Raw genomic sequence first — 16,319 nt, forward strand, 5'->3', positions numbered from 1 at the left:
TCTTCCACAATGGTTGAACTAATTTACACTCCCACCAACAGTGTAAAAGCATTTCTATTTCTCTACATCCTCTCCAGCATCTGTTGTCTCCTGACTTTTTAACGATCACCATTCTAACTGGCGTGAGATGGTATCTCACTGTGGTTTTGATTTGCATTTCTCTAATGACCAGTGATGATGAGCGTTTTTACATATATTTGTTGGCTGCATAAATGTCTTCTTTTGAGAAGTGTCTGTTCATAAGCTTTGCCCACTTTTGGATGGTGGTGTTGGTTTTTTTTCTTGTAAATTTGTTTAAGTTCTTTGTAGATTCTGGATATTAGCTGTTTGTCAGATGAATAGATCACAAAAATTGTCACTCATTCTGTATGTTGCTTGTTCACTCTGATTATTGTTTCTTTTGCTGTGCAGAAGCTCTTTAGGTAATTAGATCCTATTTTTCAATTTTGGCTTCTGTTGCCATTGCTTTTGGTGTTTTAGTCAAGAAGTCTATGCCCATGCCTATATCTTGAATGGCATTGCCTAGGTTTTCTTCTAGGGTTTTTAAGGTGTTAGGTCTTACCTTTAAGTCTTTAATCCATCTTGAGTTGATTTTTTCCTATAGGGTGTAAGGAAGAGATCCAGTTTCAGCTTTCTGCATATGGCTAGCCAGTTTTCCCGACACTATTTATTAAATAGGGAATCCTTTCCCCATCGCTTGTTTTTGTCAGGTTTGTCAAAGATCAGATGGCTGTAGATGTGTGGCGCTATTTCTGAGGCCTCTGTTCTGTTCTAATTGTCTATATATCTGTTTTGGTACCAGTAACATGCTGTTTTTGTTACTGTATAGCCTGGTAGTATACCTTGAAGTCAGGTAGTGTGATGCCATCAGCTTTGGTGTTTTTTTTCTTCTTCTTGTTAGGATTGTCTTGGCTATGCTGGGCTCTTTTTTGGCTCCATATGAAATTTAAAGTAGTTATTTCCAGTTCTGCGAAGAAAGTCAGTGGTAGCTTGATGGGAATAGCATTGAATCTATAAATTACTTTGGGCAGTATGGCCATTTTCACGATATTGATTCTTCCTAACCATGAGCATGGAGTGTTTTTCTGTTGGTTTGTGTCCTCTCTTATTTCCTTGAGCAGTGGTTTGTAGTTCTACTTGAAGAGGTCCTTCACATACCTTGTAATTTGTATTCCTAGGTATTTTATTCTCTTTGTAGCAAATGTGAATGGGAGTTCACTCATGATTTGGCTGTTTGTCTGTTATTAGTGTATAGGAATGCTTGTGATTTTTGCACATTGATTTTGTAACCTGAGACTTTGCTGAAGTTGCTTATCAGCTTAAGGAGATTTTGGGCTGAGACAATGGAGTCTTCTAAATATACGATCATGTCACCTGTAAATAGAGACAATTTTACTTCCTCTTTTCCTAATGGAATACTTTTTATTTCTTTATCTTGCCTGATTGCCCTGGCCAGAATTTCTAATACTAAGTTGAATGGGTGTGGTGAGAGAGGGCATCCTTGTCTTGTACTGGTTTTCAAAGGGAACGCTTTGAGTTTTTGCCCATTCAGTATAATATTGTCTGTGGGTTTGTCATAAATAGGTATTATTTTGAGATATGTTCCATCGAAACCTGGTTTATTGAGAGTTTTTAGCATGAAGGGCTGTTGAATTTTGTCAAAGGCCTTTTCTGCATCTATTTAGATAATCATGTGGTCTTTGTCTTTGGTTCTGTTTATGTGGTGGATTATGTTTATGTATTTGCATATGTTAAACCAGCCTTGCATCCCAGGGATGAAGCCAACTTAATTGTGATGGATAAGTTTTTTGATGTGCTGTTGGATTCAGTTTGCCAGTATTTTATTGAGGATTTTCACTTCGATGTTCATCAGGGACATTGGCTTGAAATTTTCTTTTTTTTGTTGTGTCTCTGCCAGGTTTTGGTATCAGAATGATGTTGGCCTCATAAAATGAGTTGGGGAGGATTCCCTCTTTTTCTATTGTTTAGAATAGTTTCAGAAGGAATGGTACCGGCTTCTCTTTGTATCTCTGGTAGAATTCACCTGTGAAACTGTCTGGTCCTGGACTTTTTTTTGTTGATAGGCTATTAATTGCTTCCTCAATTTCAGAACTTGTTATTGTTCTATTCAGAGAATAGAATTCTTAAGTCTTGGAGGATGTAAGTGTCTAGTAATTTATCCATTTCTTCTAGATTTTGTGGTTTATTTGCATAGACATGTTTATAGTATTCTCTGATGGTAGTTTGTATTTTTGTGGGATCAGTGGTGATATTGCCTTTATCATTTCTTATTGCATCTGTTTGATTCTTCTCTCTTTTCTTCTTTATTAGTCTGGCTAGTGGTCTATCTATTTTGTTGATCTTTTTAAAAAAAACAGCTCCTGGATTCATTGTTTTTTTTGAAGGGTTTTTCATGTCTCCAACTCCTCATTTCTGTTCTTAGTTATTTCTAACTAAATGATCTTAGTTATTTCTTGTCTTCAGCTAGCTTTTCGTTTTGTTTTCTCTTGCTCCTCTAGTTCTTTTAATTGTGATGCTAGGGTGTTGATTTTAGATCTTTCCTGCTTTCTCTTGTGGGCATTTAGTGCTATAAATTTCCCTCTAGACACTGCTTTAAATGTGTTCCAGAGATTCCGGTATGTTGTGTCTTCATTCTCACTGGTTTTGAAGAACATCTTTATTTCTGCCTTCATTTTGTTATTTATCCAGTAGTCATTCAGGAGCAGATTGTTCAGTTTCCATGTAGCTGTGTGGTTTTGAGTGAGTTTCTTAATCCTGAGTTCTAATTTGATTGCACTGTGGTATGACTTTTTTGTTTGTTTGTTTTTGTTGTTTTCAGACAGAGTCTCACTCTGTCACCCAGGCTGGAATGCAATGGCGTGATCTTGGCTCACTGCAACCTCCACCTCCCAGGTTCAGGCAATTCTGATTCAGCCTCCTGAGTAGCTGGGACTACAGGTGCAGGCCACCACACCTGGCTGATTTCTATATTTTTAGTAGAGACTAGATTTCACTATGTTGGTCAGGCTGGTCTCGAACTCCTTACCTTGTGATCCACCCACCTCAGCCTCCCAAAGTGCTGGAATTACAGGTGTGAGCCACCATGCCCAGCTTGAGAGACTGTTTGTTACGATTTCTGTTCTTTTGCATTTGCTGAGGAGTGTTTTATTTCCAATTATGTGGTTAATTTTAGAATAAGTGCAATGAGGTGCTGAGAAGAATGTATATTCTGTTGATTTAGAGTGGAAAGTTCTGTAGATGTCTATTATGTCCACTTGGTTCAGATCTGAGTTCAAGTCCTGAATATCCTTGTTAATTTTCTGTCTCATTGATCTGTCTAATATTGACAGTGGTGTGTTAAAGTCCCCCACTATTATTGTGTGTAGGAGTCTAAGTCTCTTTATAGTTCTCTCAGTACTTGCTTTATGCATCTGGGTGCTCCTGTATTGGGTGTATTATATTTAGGATAGTTAACTCTTCTTGTTGTATTGATCCCAGTACCATTATATAATGCCTTTCTTTGTCTATTTTGATGTTTGTTGGTTTAAAGTCCATTTTATCAGAGACTAGGATGGCAACCCCAGCTTTTTTTTTTTTTTTTTTTTTTTAAATTTTTGCTTTCCCTTTGCTTGGTAAGTCTTCCTCCATCCCTTTATTTTGAGACTATGTGTGTCTTTGCATGTGAGATGAGTCTCCTGAATACAGCACACCAGTGGGTCTTGACTCTTTATCCAATTTGCCAGTCTGTGTCTTTTGATTGGGGCATTTAGCCTATTTACATTTAAGGTTGATATTGTTATGTGTGAATTTGATCGGACCATTATGAAGCTAGCTGGTTATTTTGCCCTTTAGTTGATGCAGTTTCTTCACAGCGTCTATGGTTTTTACAATTTGGTATGTTTTTGCAGCGGCCAGTACTGGTTGTTCTTTTCCATGTTTAGTGCTTCCTTCAGGAGCTCTTGTAAAGCAGGCCTGGTGGTGACAAAATCTCTCAGCATTTGCTTGTCTATAAAGGATTTTATTTCTCCTTCACTTATGAAGCTTAGTTTGGCTGGATATGAAATTCTGGGTTGAAAATTCTTTAAGAATGTTGAATATTGGCCCCCAGTCTCTTCTGGCTTGTAGGGTTTCTGCTGAGAGATCCACGGTGAATCTGATGGGCTTCCCTTTGTGGGTGACCTGGCCTTTCTTTCTTGTTGCCCTTAGCATTTTTTCCTTCATTTCAATCTTGGTGATTTTGATATTTATGTGTCTTGGGGTTGCTCTTCTTGAGGCATGTCTTTGTGGTGTATTTCCTGAATTTGAATGTTGGTCTGTCTTGCTAGGTTGGGGAAGTTCTCCTGGATAATATCCTGAAGAGTGTTTTCCAACTTGGTTTCATTCTCCCTATCACTTTCAGGTACACTGATCAAACATAGATTTGGTCTATTCATGTAATCCCATATTTCTTGGAGGGTTTGTTCATTTCTTTTCACTTTTTTTCTTTAATCTTGTCTTCTTATTTTCTTTCATTGAGTTTATCTTCAATCTCTGATATCTTTTCTTCTGATCGATCAATTTAGCTATTGAAACTTCTGTATGCTTCATAAAATTCTCCTGCTGTGTTTTTCAGCTTCATCAGGTCATTTATGCTGTTCTCTAAACTGGTTATTCTAGTTAGCAATTCATCTAACCTTTTTTTCAAGGTTCTTAGCTTCCTCACATTGGGTTAGAACATTCTCCTTTAGCTTGAAGGAGTTTGTTATTACCCACTTTCTGAAGCCTGCTTCTGTCAACTAGTCAAACTCATTCTCCATCCAGTTTTGTTTCTTTGAAAGTGAGGAGTTGTGATCCCTCATAGGAGAAGAGGCATTCTGTTTTTTGGAATTTTCAGCCTTTTGGGCAGGTTTCTCCCCATCTTTGTGGATTTATCTATGTTTGGTCTTTGAAGTCAGTGACCTTTGGAATGGGTCTCTGAGTGGACATCCTTTTTGTTGATGTTAAAACTATTCCTATTTGTTAGTGTTCCTTACAGTCAGGCCCCTCTGCTGCAGGTCTGCTGGAGTTTTCTGGAGATCCATCCCAGACCCTGCTTGCCTGGTTATCACCAGAGGAGGCTAGAGAACAGCAAATATTGCTGCCTGTTCCTTCCTCTGTTACCTTCATCCCAGAGGGGTACCCACCAGAGCTCTCCTGTATGAGGCATCTGTCAGCTCCTACTGAGAGGTGTCGGCCCCTTCACGAGGGTCATGGAGCCACTTGAGGAGGCAGTCTGTTCTTTACTGGAGCTAGGAGATTTGCTGCTCTCTTCAGAGCTGGAAGGCAGGGATGTTTAAGTCTGCTGAAGCTGTGCCTACAACTGCCCCTTTTCCCAGATGCTCCGTCTCAGGAAGGTGGGGGCTTTATTTATAAGTCCCTGATGGGCTTCTGCCTTTTTTCAGAGATAGCCTGCCCACTGAGGAGGGAATCTAGTTAGACAGTCTGCCTGCAACAGCCTTGCTGAGCTGTGTTGGGCTCTGCCCAGTTCAAACTTCCCAGCAACTTTGTTTACACTGTGAGTTTAGAACTGCCTACTCGAGTCTCAGCCTCACATGTCCCAGGTCATGCTCAGACTGCTCTGCTGGCTACAGGAATTTCAAGCCAGTGGCTCTTAGCTTGCTGGTCTCCATGGGATTGGGACCTGCTGAGCCAGACCACTTGGCTCCCTGGCTTCAGCCCCCTTTCCAGCAGAGTAAACATTTTTCTCTGGCTGGCATTTGAGGTGCACTGGGCTATGGAAAAAAAAAAAAAAACTGCTGCAGCTAGCTCAGTGTCTGTCCAAATGGCTGCCCAGTTTTGTGCTGGAAACCCAGGGCTCTGGTGGTTGTGTAGGTACCAGAGGGAATCTCCTGGTCTGCAGGTTGCTAAGACCACAGGAAAAGCACAGTATCTGGGCTGGAGTGCATGGTACAGACCCTAATGACTTCCTTTGGCTAGGAGAAGGAGTTCCTGACCCCTTGTGCTTCCCAGTGAGGCAATGCCCCACTCTGCTTCAGCTTGCCCTCTTTGGGCTGCATTCACTGTCCAACCAGTCTGAATGAGATGAACCAGGTACCTCAGTTGCAAATGCAGAAATCACCTGCCTTCTGCATCGATCTTGCTGGGAGCTGCATGCTGGAGCTGTTCCTATTTGGCCATCTTGCCAGCAATCCCTATTTATGAATTTTTTATTGATACATAATATTTGTACATGTATGGAGTACATGTGATATTTTGTTACATGCATAGAATGTGCAATGATCAAGACAGGTATTTAGAATATTCATTACCTTGAGTATTTATCATTTCTGTGTAATGAAAACATTTCAAGTCTATTCTACTTCTAGCTATTTTGAAATACATACACATTGTTGTTAACTTTAGTCATCCTATGCTTGCATAGAACATTAGAACTTATTCCTTTCATCTAACTGAATCTTTGTACCCATTTGCCAACCTCTCTTCACCCTGCCACCCAACCCTCCTAGCCTCTATTATGCCTCCCAGTAACTATTATTTTACTCTCTGTCTCCATGAGATCAAATTTTTAAGCTCCCACATTTGAATGAGAACATGTGATATTTGTCTTTCTGTGGGTGGCTTATTACACTTAATGATCTCCAGTTCCATCCATGTTGCTGCAAATGACAGGATTTCATTCTTTTTTACAGCTGAATAGTGCTCTGTTGTGTGTGCATGTCACATTTTCTTATCTACTGGTGGACACTTAAGTTGATTCCATGTCTTGGCTATTGTAATTAGTGCTGCAATAAACATAGAGGTACAGGTATCCCTTTAATATATTGATTTCCTCTGCTTTGTATAGATCCCCATTGGTAGGATTGTTGGATTGTATGGTAGAGTTATTTTTAGTTTTTTGAGGTGCCTCCATAATGGCTACACTAATTGACATTCACATCGAAAATATATGAGTTCACTTTACTCTGCATCCTCACCAGCATTTTTTTGTCTTTTTAATAATAGTCATTCTAATGGAAGTAAGATGATATCTCATTGCAGTTGATGACTGGTGACACTGCAAAGCCCCATAGCATCAATCAAGCCCCTTTTCTACATTTTTGCTCAACTCAGAATGTCTAGGACAAGAGGGTGAGCTCTATAGTTCTTGACTTTAAGGCTCCAACCTCAGTTCAAGGCTTGCAACTAAATGTCTGAGACGTTTCATTTGAGACTTCCTGTTTCTTTTCATATGTATACTCTTAATGGCCAAAGCATGTAATCCTGTCCCAGAGAGCAAGGATAGACTGAGGCGATGGCAGATGCAAGAGTGCAGGTGAGATGGGACTTCATGTGCAGGTGCTTTTCCCTGAAAATTATCTGCTTCCTGATCTGGTGGCCTGCACTGTGCTGTCAGGAGCTCTGGAAGGTAACTTCTTGCTTCTATACGTTTTGCCACATGACTATTTTTCCTTCTTTTTTTTTTTTTTTTTTTTTGAGGACTCCAGGCCTCTCTCAATCTTTGTTTTTAAGTATAAATGATATCATGTGTTACAATTTACAAAATTGTATGTATGGTGTAAAGAATAAAAATATATCAATCAACTGTGTAATCATCCCCTGACTGAAGCAACAGATCAAGAGCCTTAGAAGCCCTGTGTGTGGCCCCATTTTATTGCTGTCTCCCTCTCTGCAGAGGTGACCGTTGTCCCAAATTGCACAGTGCTCATTTCCTTGCTTTTATTTATAGTTTATCACTTATTCATTATCCCTAAATAAGATTGCTGAGCTTTGCCTATTTTTGAAATTCATATAACTAGAATTATACTGTATGTTTTCTTCTATGACTTGCTTCTTTCACTAAAGAGTATTTCTTCTCATGTTTTGAGATATGTCTTTTTTTTTTTTTTTTGAGATGGAGTTTCACTCTTGTTACCCAGGCTGGAGTGCAATGGCGCGATCTCAGCTCGCCGCAACCTCTACCTCCTGGGTTCAAGCAATTCTCCTGCCTCAGCCTCCTGAGTAGCTGGGACTACAGGCGCGTGCCACCATGCCCAGCTAATTTTTTGTATTTTTAGTGGAGACGGGGTTTCACCATGTTGACCAGGATGGTCTCTATCTCTTGACCTCGTGATCCACCTGCCTCAGCCTCCCAAAGTGCTGGGACTACAGGCATGAGCCACCGCGCTAGGCTGAGATATGTATTTGTAAGCAACATATAGCTGCATTTTGATCATGTTATCCAGTCCTAAAATTATTTTCTTTTTTTAAATTTATTTTTATTTTTATTTATTTTTAGTTTTTTTTAGAGATGGGGTTTCTCCGTGTTGGTCAGGCGGGCCTTGAACTCCTCACCTCAGGTGATCTGCCTGCCTCTGCCTCCCAAAGTGCTGGGATTACAGATGTGAGCCACCGCGCCCAGCCTAAAATTATTTTCTTTTACAGGAAAGTTTAATCAATAATCATTATAATAATTATTAATGTATTCAGGCCAGGCACAGTGGCTCACTTGTAATCCCAGCACTTTGGGAGGCAGAGGCAGGTGGATCACCTGAGGTCAGGAGTTCGAGACCAGCCTAGCCAACATGATGAAACCCTATCTCTACTTAAAATATAAAATTTAGCCAGGCATGGTGGCATACGCCCATAATCCCAGCTACTTGGGAGGCTGAGGCAGGAGAATTGCTTGAACCCAGGACGTGGAGGGTTCAATAATTATTATTGGTGTATTCAGATCCATTTTTATTTTACCCACATCTTCATCTTCCTTTTCTTTCTGGCTCTTTTTCCTATTCCATTTTTCTCTCTCCTTGTCTATTTTTTTGCTGGCTACCCTATCTTTTTATCATACTAACTTCACCTAACAAAGTCTAAAGTTAGCATCTTTATCCTCTTCCAAACCAATATAAAGGCCATAAGACACTTTAAATCAAAACATCCATTTATATGCTATTTCAATCCTGTATTTTAGTTCTTTCCTCTTCCTCCACACACTAGACATTTTTATTAGTATTTTAGTTACACAGTCGGCTTTTGTTTAGATTTACCTATATGTTTGCCATATCTTTGCTTACCTTTTTTCCTGAAAATAATACGATTATTATTTATATAACATTATGCACAGGATGCTGAAGAAATGTAACATCAAAGGTATACATTACCCTTTTAAATGAAAGGGTAATTTCATCATATCCTTACTATCCTAGCAAGGCTCTCAGGAGCCATTTCCCTCCCGCCTCCGGAAATAAGAGCAGACCGCGGTGGGGCGGGGCGAGGGGAACAGTGGCTCTCAAGATCTCAAGGCCAACGGCAGCATTTCCCATATTGCGGAGACTCCTGGGAGGAGAATTTCAGTTTTTTGTCTTTGGGTTTTTTTTCGTCTTGTTTTCCTTCTTGGATGGAAGCAGCACCCTAATTCCTTGCCTTCTCTGCCATTGAGCATGTGGTTTCCTGGAACTCAAGGCCCATCCCCTACCTTTCTCTGTCCGGTAGCTCTGGGAGAGTGGAAGGGTGGTCCAGCCATCTCTGAAAAGGAGATTCCCCAGTCCCGTGGGCCACCATGTGAATTTGGGACTCTCCTGGCCTCCTTAGGGCCCCTCCAGCTCTCCTGGAGCCTTCTGCCCATGTCATTGTGAGGTCTTCCTGCTGTGAGCCTACATGTCTAGGGTGGGAAAGATTAAGAATTTTTGAAAACTCTTAATCTTTTAAATAATTCTTAATCTTAACTTTTGTTTTCAGAAGAACCAGGAAAGGAGGTTTCCTGAAGACAAACGTTTTCAAAAATGGAAGAGGCAGAAAGAGACCCATTATGCAATCAATACAGGTGAGGAATGGCTTAGAATTCTTATGGAAATAGCTTTGACTTTGTGTTGTTTCCTCCAAAGTGTTTGGTTTCCTTAGGAGTATAAGGACTGTATTTTGAGAATTGCTGATCCAGAGAATAGTAAGACCTTTTCTTTTGCTTTCTAATCTTTTTCATGCAGAGAAGGCATTAAGCTTTAGTGAGTTATTCAGTATCTCCTTTTTTTTGTGTGTACAATCGCTTATCCAGTTATATGGAAATACCGTTTTCAAATTACAACCCATAGAAGAGGTTTTTACAAGCCAGGTGGATCAATTACTGTTCATTTTCTAATGTTCCTCTGACTTCTGGCCTAATTTTTAAATGTTCCTCTGACTTCTGCCATTTTTCAAGTTGTAAACTATATATTTCTCATTAAAAGTTATTCTTAACATGTTAAAAGTTCTAATAACAAACTGATACAAGCTTCATGGTCTTTTTAAAAAATAAAAAATGGTTTTAAAAACTGGGCTTCAATTTAAAGATGTACATTTGCTTTTTAGATTGAATTTAGTAAACAGCCCACTTCTGCAGCATCTATAAGAGGGCTACTTTTTTGCCTTTATTTTTATTTTTAATGGACATATAATAACCATATTTTTGAGGTACAGTATGCTATTTTGATATGTGTATATGTGTGATGATCAAATCAGGGTAATAGGGCTACTTTTTCAGTCTGGCCCTCAGAAAACAGAAACCACACAGTAACTTAAATAGGGAACATTAATAGAAAGAATTTTTAAGCAATGATAGAAGAGTAACAAGCAAGTACAAAGTTGGGATGGGAGTTCAGACCTTGTTGGAGAATATATAGTTGCAGCCCACTGGTTGGAAGAGAGGTTTGCTGGTTTGCCCAGGCTAGAGCTGATCCTTATTCACTGAGCAGGCAGGAATAACCTTCTGGGGTACTGACAAAACAGGCTGATAAGTGGGCATGGAGAGGGTGTCAGATGTGCTACTGTAGGCATTCCTGGAACCAGGCGCTCAAGAGACCACTCTTTCGGGAATCTAGTGTATTTTTGTGTACAACTTGGGCCAGGATATCTAAGAGCAGCTATGTGGAACAAAGGCAGGGCAGCAAGCCCTGTAATGACCCTGGTGAGTGTGTACTCAAAACTGGGAAAAGGGGCGGGGAAACAGCAACCTGGGCCAGAGAGGCATTTGCTGAGAATGGAGGGGGAAATAGAAGCAGGATGTTCTGTTTGTTCTCTGTGGCTCAAAGTCCTAAACCACTTGAGGGGTTCCCTCAAGCCATACAAAAACAGGTGGCAGGCTAGATTTAGCCTATAGGCCACAGTTTTTCACTCTCTGTTCTAGGAACCTGGTGATGGAGAGACAGGAGAGGAAAACCCCTTTTTCCTGCAGGATCCTTCAATGGGCTCTACTGACAAAGCTTACCAGCTTGCCAGCTAGAAAATGTAAAATATCTAAAAGGTCCAGATCTATTTCCACATATCAGGCAACAAAGGGTGAATTTGATGCTGAGAGGCAAAACACTGAAAACTGGTGGCATAGCTGGTATGGTAGAAATTATGGTAGGGGAAGGACTGTTGCTTAAGCAAAGCTGTGATTAATGAGAAGATGTGAGAAAAGAGCTGATATGGCAACTGTTCTTTTCTGGGTGGAAGACAGAGAAGGAATAACCTTGTTGGGTTTACCTATGAGGTGTAATAATTCTTATTCTGAGCTTTTCCTTAGATGAGGTGTTTACATTCTCTTCTGTAAAATGTGAATAACACTATTCACCTGCCAGTGGTGTTGAAAGAAGTAGTGATAATTTAAACACAATGCCTGATGAATAGGCCTTCAGTAAATGGTAGCTATTCTTCCCCATATGGATCAAAAACAGAGATAAAACCATACAAGCAGGAGTTGGGTTAAAATAGAAAATTAGGTATGATTTCCACAGAAAATTGAGAATTTAGTGTTTTTTGAATGGAAATATTTAGAATTGAAAATTTTAAGGAAAAATGGAGGAAATTATGCTATGATACAGTATAATTATGGAAAGTATTGTGAAAGAGGAATGAAAATAAGGCTTGTTATTGTTATATTCTTTCTTTTTTTTTTTTTTGAGACGGGGTTTCACTCTTGTTACCCAGGCTGGAGTGCAATGGCGCGATCTCGGCTCACCGCAACCTCCGCCTCCTGGGTTCAAGCAATTCTCCTGCCTCAGCCTCCCGAGTAGCTGGGATTACAGGTGTGCGCCACCATGCCCAGCTAATTTTTGTATTTTTAGTAGAGACGGGGTTTCACCATGTTGACCAGGATGGTCTCGATCTCTTGACCTCATGATCCACCCGCCTCGGCCTCCCAAAGTGCTGGGATTACAGGCTTGAGTCACTGCGCCCGGCCTGTTGGTTATATTCTTTAACATGGACATTTATTTTCATGGTTACTTAATTTGTTGGAGAACAAGTTTTAATTAATGAATTTGGATTTTGTGGAATTTTAGGTTTTTAGAGATTGGATAGAAATAAGGTTCTCTGAGGTGGGGATGTATTATCATACAACATAAAATTAGACATGTAGGTTTGAGATGTTTTAATTCTCAAACGACAACAGCAGTTGCATATATATGGTAAATGATTTTCTGTGTTTCTGCTTTGGCTTCATTTGTGCAGTGTTCTGGGATTTTGACAAGGGTGGATGTCTGGGGATTACTGTAACAGAATTGAATGATGCCCAGAATGTGGTATTATTGTGGGGTTGCCTTGGGATGCCTCAAACCTCATATTGAAAGTATGAATCCTCAGAGAAATGGGTTTTCTATTTGAGATTTAACTGACCACAGTAAAATGGTCCTTAGAGACCTCATACTGTGCACTAGTGCAAAAACTCAACTATTAGTAATGCTTGGATGAGGGGCTTAATTTATATAGCACACCTGTTTTGGGTAAGAAAAAGAACTTGGGTAGGAATTTAATAACACTAAAAGCAAACGTTTTAATAACACTAAAAGCAAACATTTCTCCCTTGCTGTCATTTGGGGGTGGAGGTGCAGGTATAGAGTTTTATACGTTATGTGGGGTATTTAGAGATCCTTAGTGTTCTTCAATGGAAAGGGCCAGGGAGACCAGATCTTCATATTTTCAGTCTAATTGCCGAGAGATTTTCCTGGTCTTCTAGTGAGATCACTTGGGCCTAGGCTCCCTGAACTCACTTCCAAACAATTGTTCTGAGGATTAAAAGGATGAATGCACAGTTGCCAGACTATCTCCCCGCTTTTAAGGAACATAGTTATTTTATTTTTGCATTCCTTTTTGTAAGCCTCTTTAGTCCTCTCCAAAGCCATGACTGGGACTGATGGGACTGTTTGTTCAAATGACTGTTGTGGGGTCATTTGTATTAAAGTAGAAGGCACATAGTAGTTCAGGGGAAGATAGGGTCTTAGAATATAAAACAAAATGAGTAAGAAAGTGACTTTTGGGGGAAAAATGTAGTAGCAGGTTCAAGTCAATGGGGGAGTCTTAGTATACTGCTGACCAGGTTTCTGTCATTCAGCTTGGGATGAGATAAATTAAATAAATGCAAGATAATTGAGTCAGAAAGGCATAGGACCTTGGAATCCTGGGCCTCTGGATCCAGGGAGGGGCAGTGAGATAGACTGAGGTTAGATCAATATGCTACTGAATTTTGCTATGCTCTAGCATGGAGTTATCCTTACAGTTAAATCAGTATAACTGTATGAGGGAGTGAGATGAATGAAACCTCTGATGTTCTTGGAATTTAGTATGTAAAGATTGCTTACTCTTTAAATCAACCAAGTTCCTCTAGAGACCTCCAAGAACAAAAACTATCTTGCTCTGGAACTCAAAGCAGAAGGATATAGGTTAGACATCATTCCCAATTATCCTTCTTCCTCCCCACAGCCCTCTTACCCCTGACCCACAAAGCTTCATGAAATTAAGAGCTATTATTCTTTCTCACAAAAGAGTGGTGCTGTCCTCTTTAAGTGATAACTTCTGATTTATAATCATAGACCATTAAAATTCAAAGGGCAGCAAATCACACTGCCATGTGTGTACCTATGCAACAATCTTGCATGTTCTTCACATGTACCCCAAAACCTAAAATGCAATTAAAAAAAATTCAAAGGGATACTTCAGGCTTGTTTTGTGGAGCTGGAGTTGGTATCTCTGGATTGATGATGTTGTGCTGGTTTTTACTGACTCTTTTTCCTAAAGAAATAACTTTTATGGAGTATCTTTTCCTTTTGGGATGTCAGAAGAAGAGAGCTGGCAAGTAGATTTCTTCCAAATAGGACGAAAAGAACTCTTAGGGATTGGTGATATGGAAAATATCTGTCAGCTAGCTTTCCTGCCCACTGAGCCAGCTGAGTGGCAAGTGGGGCATTTGTTTCCTGCTCTCATATAAAAAAATTATTCCTCTACTACTTATATTTGTACAGAGATCTATACAGAAATGAATGGTTATATATACAGATGAAAATGTTTGCTGCCGATGGTTTTGATTCTTTTTTTCATATATTTGTTTTCCTTTGATTTTGGCCTCTCCCAAAGGTTTCTGCTTGGTCTCCCTTCTGATCACAGGGGCATCAGTAAACATGGTTGGTTGATTTTGTTCCTGCTTTCATGATTATACCATAATGTTCAGTCAGTCAGTTTTTCTCTGGATCAGCTGACTTCAAGTGTCCCATTTCACTCATTTTCTTCCTTATTCTCTAAGCAAACAGTTATGCCTCTCTTTTGTCTGGTGTTTGCCCCATCCTGTGGCCACTGGCCTCTGCAACCAGGAAAGGTAACCAAACCAAGAGACTATACAAATGGGGAAAATCCTGCATCATGTGGTTCTGCCTCTCCATCTGGCAATCCTTCCTGGGTGCACTGTCCCTGTGCTGATGCAGTAGTCCCCTGCCCATGGATATCCTCAGGGTCACATTACGGTACCCTGATTTTAAAGATGGGAAAAGGTACAGTGAATGCTTTTAAATACTCTTGAATCTGAGCAGCTCTGAACTGTGATTATGGAGATAAACTATTCCCTGCTCTATAGTGGAGATATGTGGAGAGGGTCAACCTGAGAGAAAAGGAAACCTAGCACAGTACTTAAGAACTTAGGCCTTAGGATTAAGTAGACTTAACTTTGGTTCCAAACTCTACCACTTGCTACTGTGTCACCACTTACATTTCTGTCATTATCACTAGTTGTCCTTCACAACGTCCTTTACCTACCTTTTTAGTCCCATCTACGGCTACTTCTCTTCTCATTGTTTACCCTCTCCTCACCCCTCAACACACACCTGTGTTTTAACCAGATAGAACTACCTGGAAGCTTCTTAGAAGGTAAAACCTCTAAGGTCTGTCTTCAGACCTAATGAATTGAAATCGCACTTTATGAGTATCCCAGGGTACTAAATATGCACATTAAAGTTTAAGAAGTACTGGTCTAGCTGGGCGCAATGGCTCATGCTGTAATCCTAGCACTTTGTGAAGCCAAGGTGGGTGGACTGCTTGAGGCCAGGAGTTCGAGACCAGCCTGGCCAACATGGCAAAACCTTGTCTCTATTTAAAAAATCAATCAATAAATTAGCTGGATGTGGTGGCACATGCATGTAATCCCAGCTTCTTGGGAGACTGAGACACGAGAATTGCTTGAACCCGGGAGGTGGAGGTGGTGTGTGAGCCAAGATTGTATTATTGCACTCCAGCCTCGGCCGAGGAAGATCGAAGTTATTTCCTGAAGCTTTGATTTTTAAAAGAAACTGGCACAGTCAATTATTCCCAACTAAACTGTTTCCAAAATAGGTCCTTAAGAAGCTAGTCTACTTGGTCCCCTTCATTTCTAACCCTTTGAAATTCACTCTGCTCCTTTCTTCTGATCTTCTGGAAGTTTCTTTCTGAATCCAGAGAAACTCTCCTCACCAGAGAGGAATGATGTAAGCAGGCTCCATTAAATGCCTACTATGTATAGTGAAGGATATTGTTAGGTGCAGCATGGGACATAGAAGTTCAAAGACTGTAGCTCTTAGGCATATTTTTATTTAGTTGGAAAGACAGGATAGAAACATTTAAAGTAAAGTAACTTTATTCCTTATATTTAGGTAGCCCTTGCTTATCTACCTCTTCTGAAACTTTGCAATAATTCTGTGATGTTGGTAGGAAGGGAATGTGATGTTTGATGAGAAGTCAGATGGCTGGCACATACATCCCACAGACACACCGCTGATATTAAGGGATTTGTTAATGTCATATGGCTCCTAAAGAGCTAGGATATGCATCCATATCTTCCAACTCCAAGTACAAGTTTCTAGTTTGTTTTTTTTTTTTTGAGACGGAGTCTTGCTTTGTCACCAGGCTGGAGTGCAATAGTGTGATATTGGCTCAGTGCAACCTCTGACTCCTGGTTTCAAGAGATTCTTCTACCTCAGCCTCTCGAGTAGCTGGGACTACAAGTGTGTGCCACCACACCCTGCTAATTTTTGTAGTTTTAGTAGAGACTGGGTTTTACCATGTTGGTGAGGATGGTCTGGATCTCTTGACCTCGTGATCCACCCGCCTCG

The 16,319-nt window shown here is 40.2% G+C and overlaps 1 protein-coding gene across 5 annotated transcripts in view; it reads left to right on the plus strand.

Moving 5' to 3' along the window:
* LOC144577633 (uncharacterized) overlaps window positions 1–16,319 on the plus strand; it is an 88,157-nt gene that overhangs the window by 60,929 nt on the left and 10,909 nt on the right. For all 5 annotated transcript variants that reach the window (XR_013521921.1, XR_013521922.1, XM_078336839.1 and 2 more), the window contains exon 4: window positions 9,694–9,778. Coding sequence is in view for 3 of the 5 variants with exons in the window: in XM_078336839.1 (XP_078192965.1) it covers window positions 9,694–9,778 (85 nt within the window). In the remaining 2 variants the exon portion in view is untranslated. The remainder of the gene's footprint in view (window positions 1–9,693; window positions 9,779–16,319) is intronic.

The sequence above is a fragment of the Callithrix jacchus genome, chromosome 9, assembly GCF_049354715.1.
Source record: "Callithrix jacchus isolate 240 chromosome 9, calJac240_pri, whole genome shotgun sequence".
Taxonomy (NCBI): domain Eukaryota; kingdom Metazoa; phylum Chordata; class Mammalia; order Primates; family Cebidae; genus Callithrix; species Callithrix jacchus.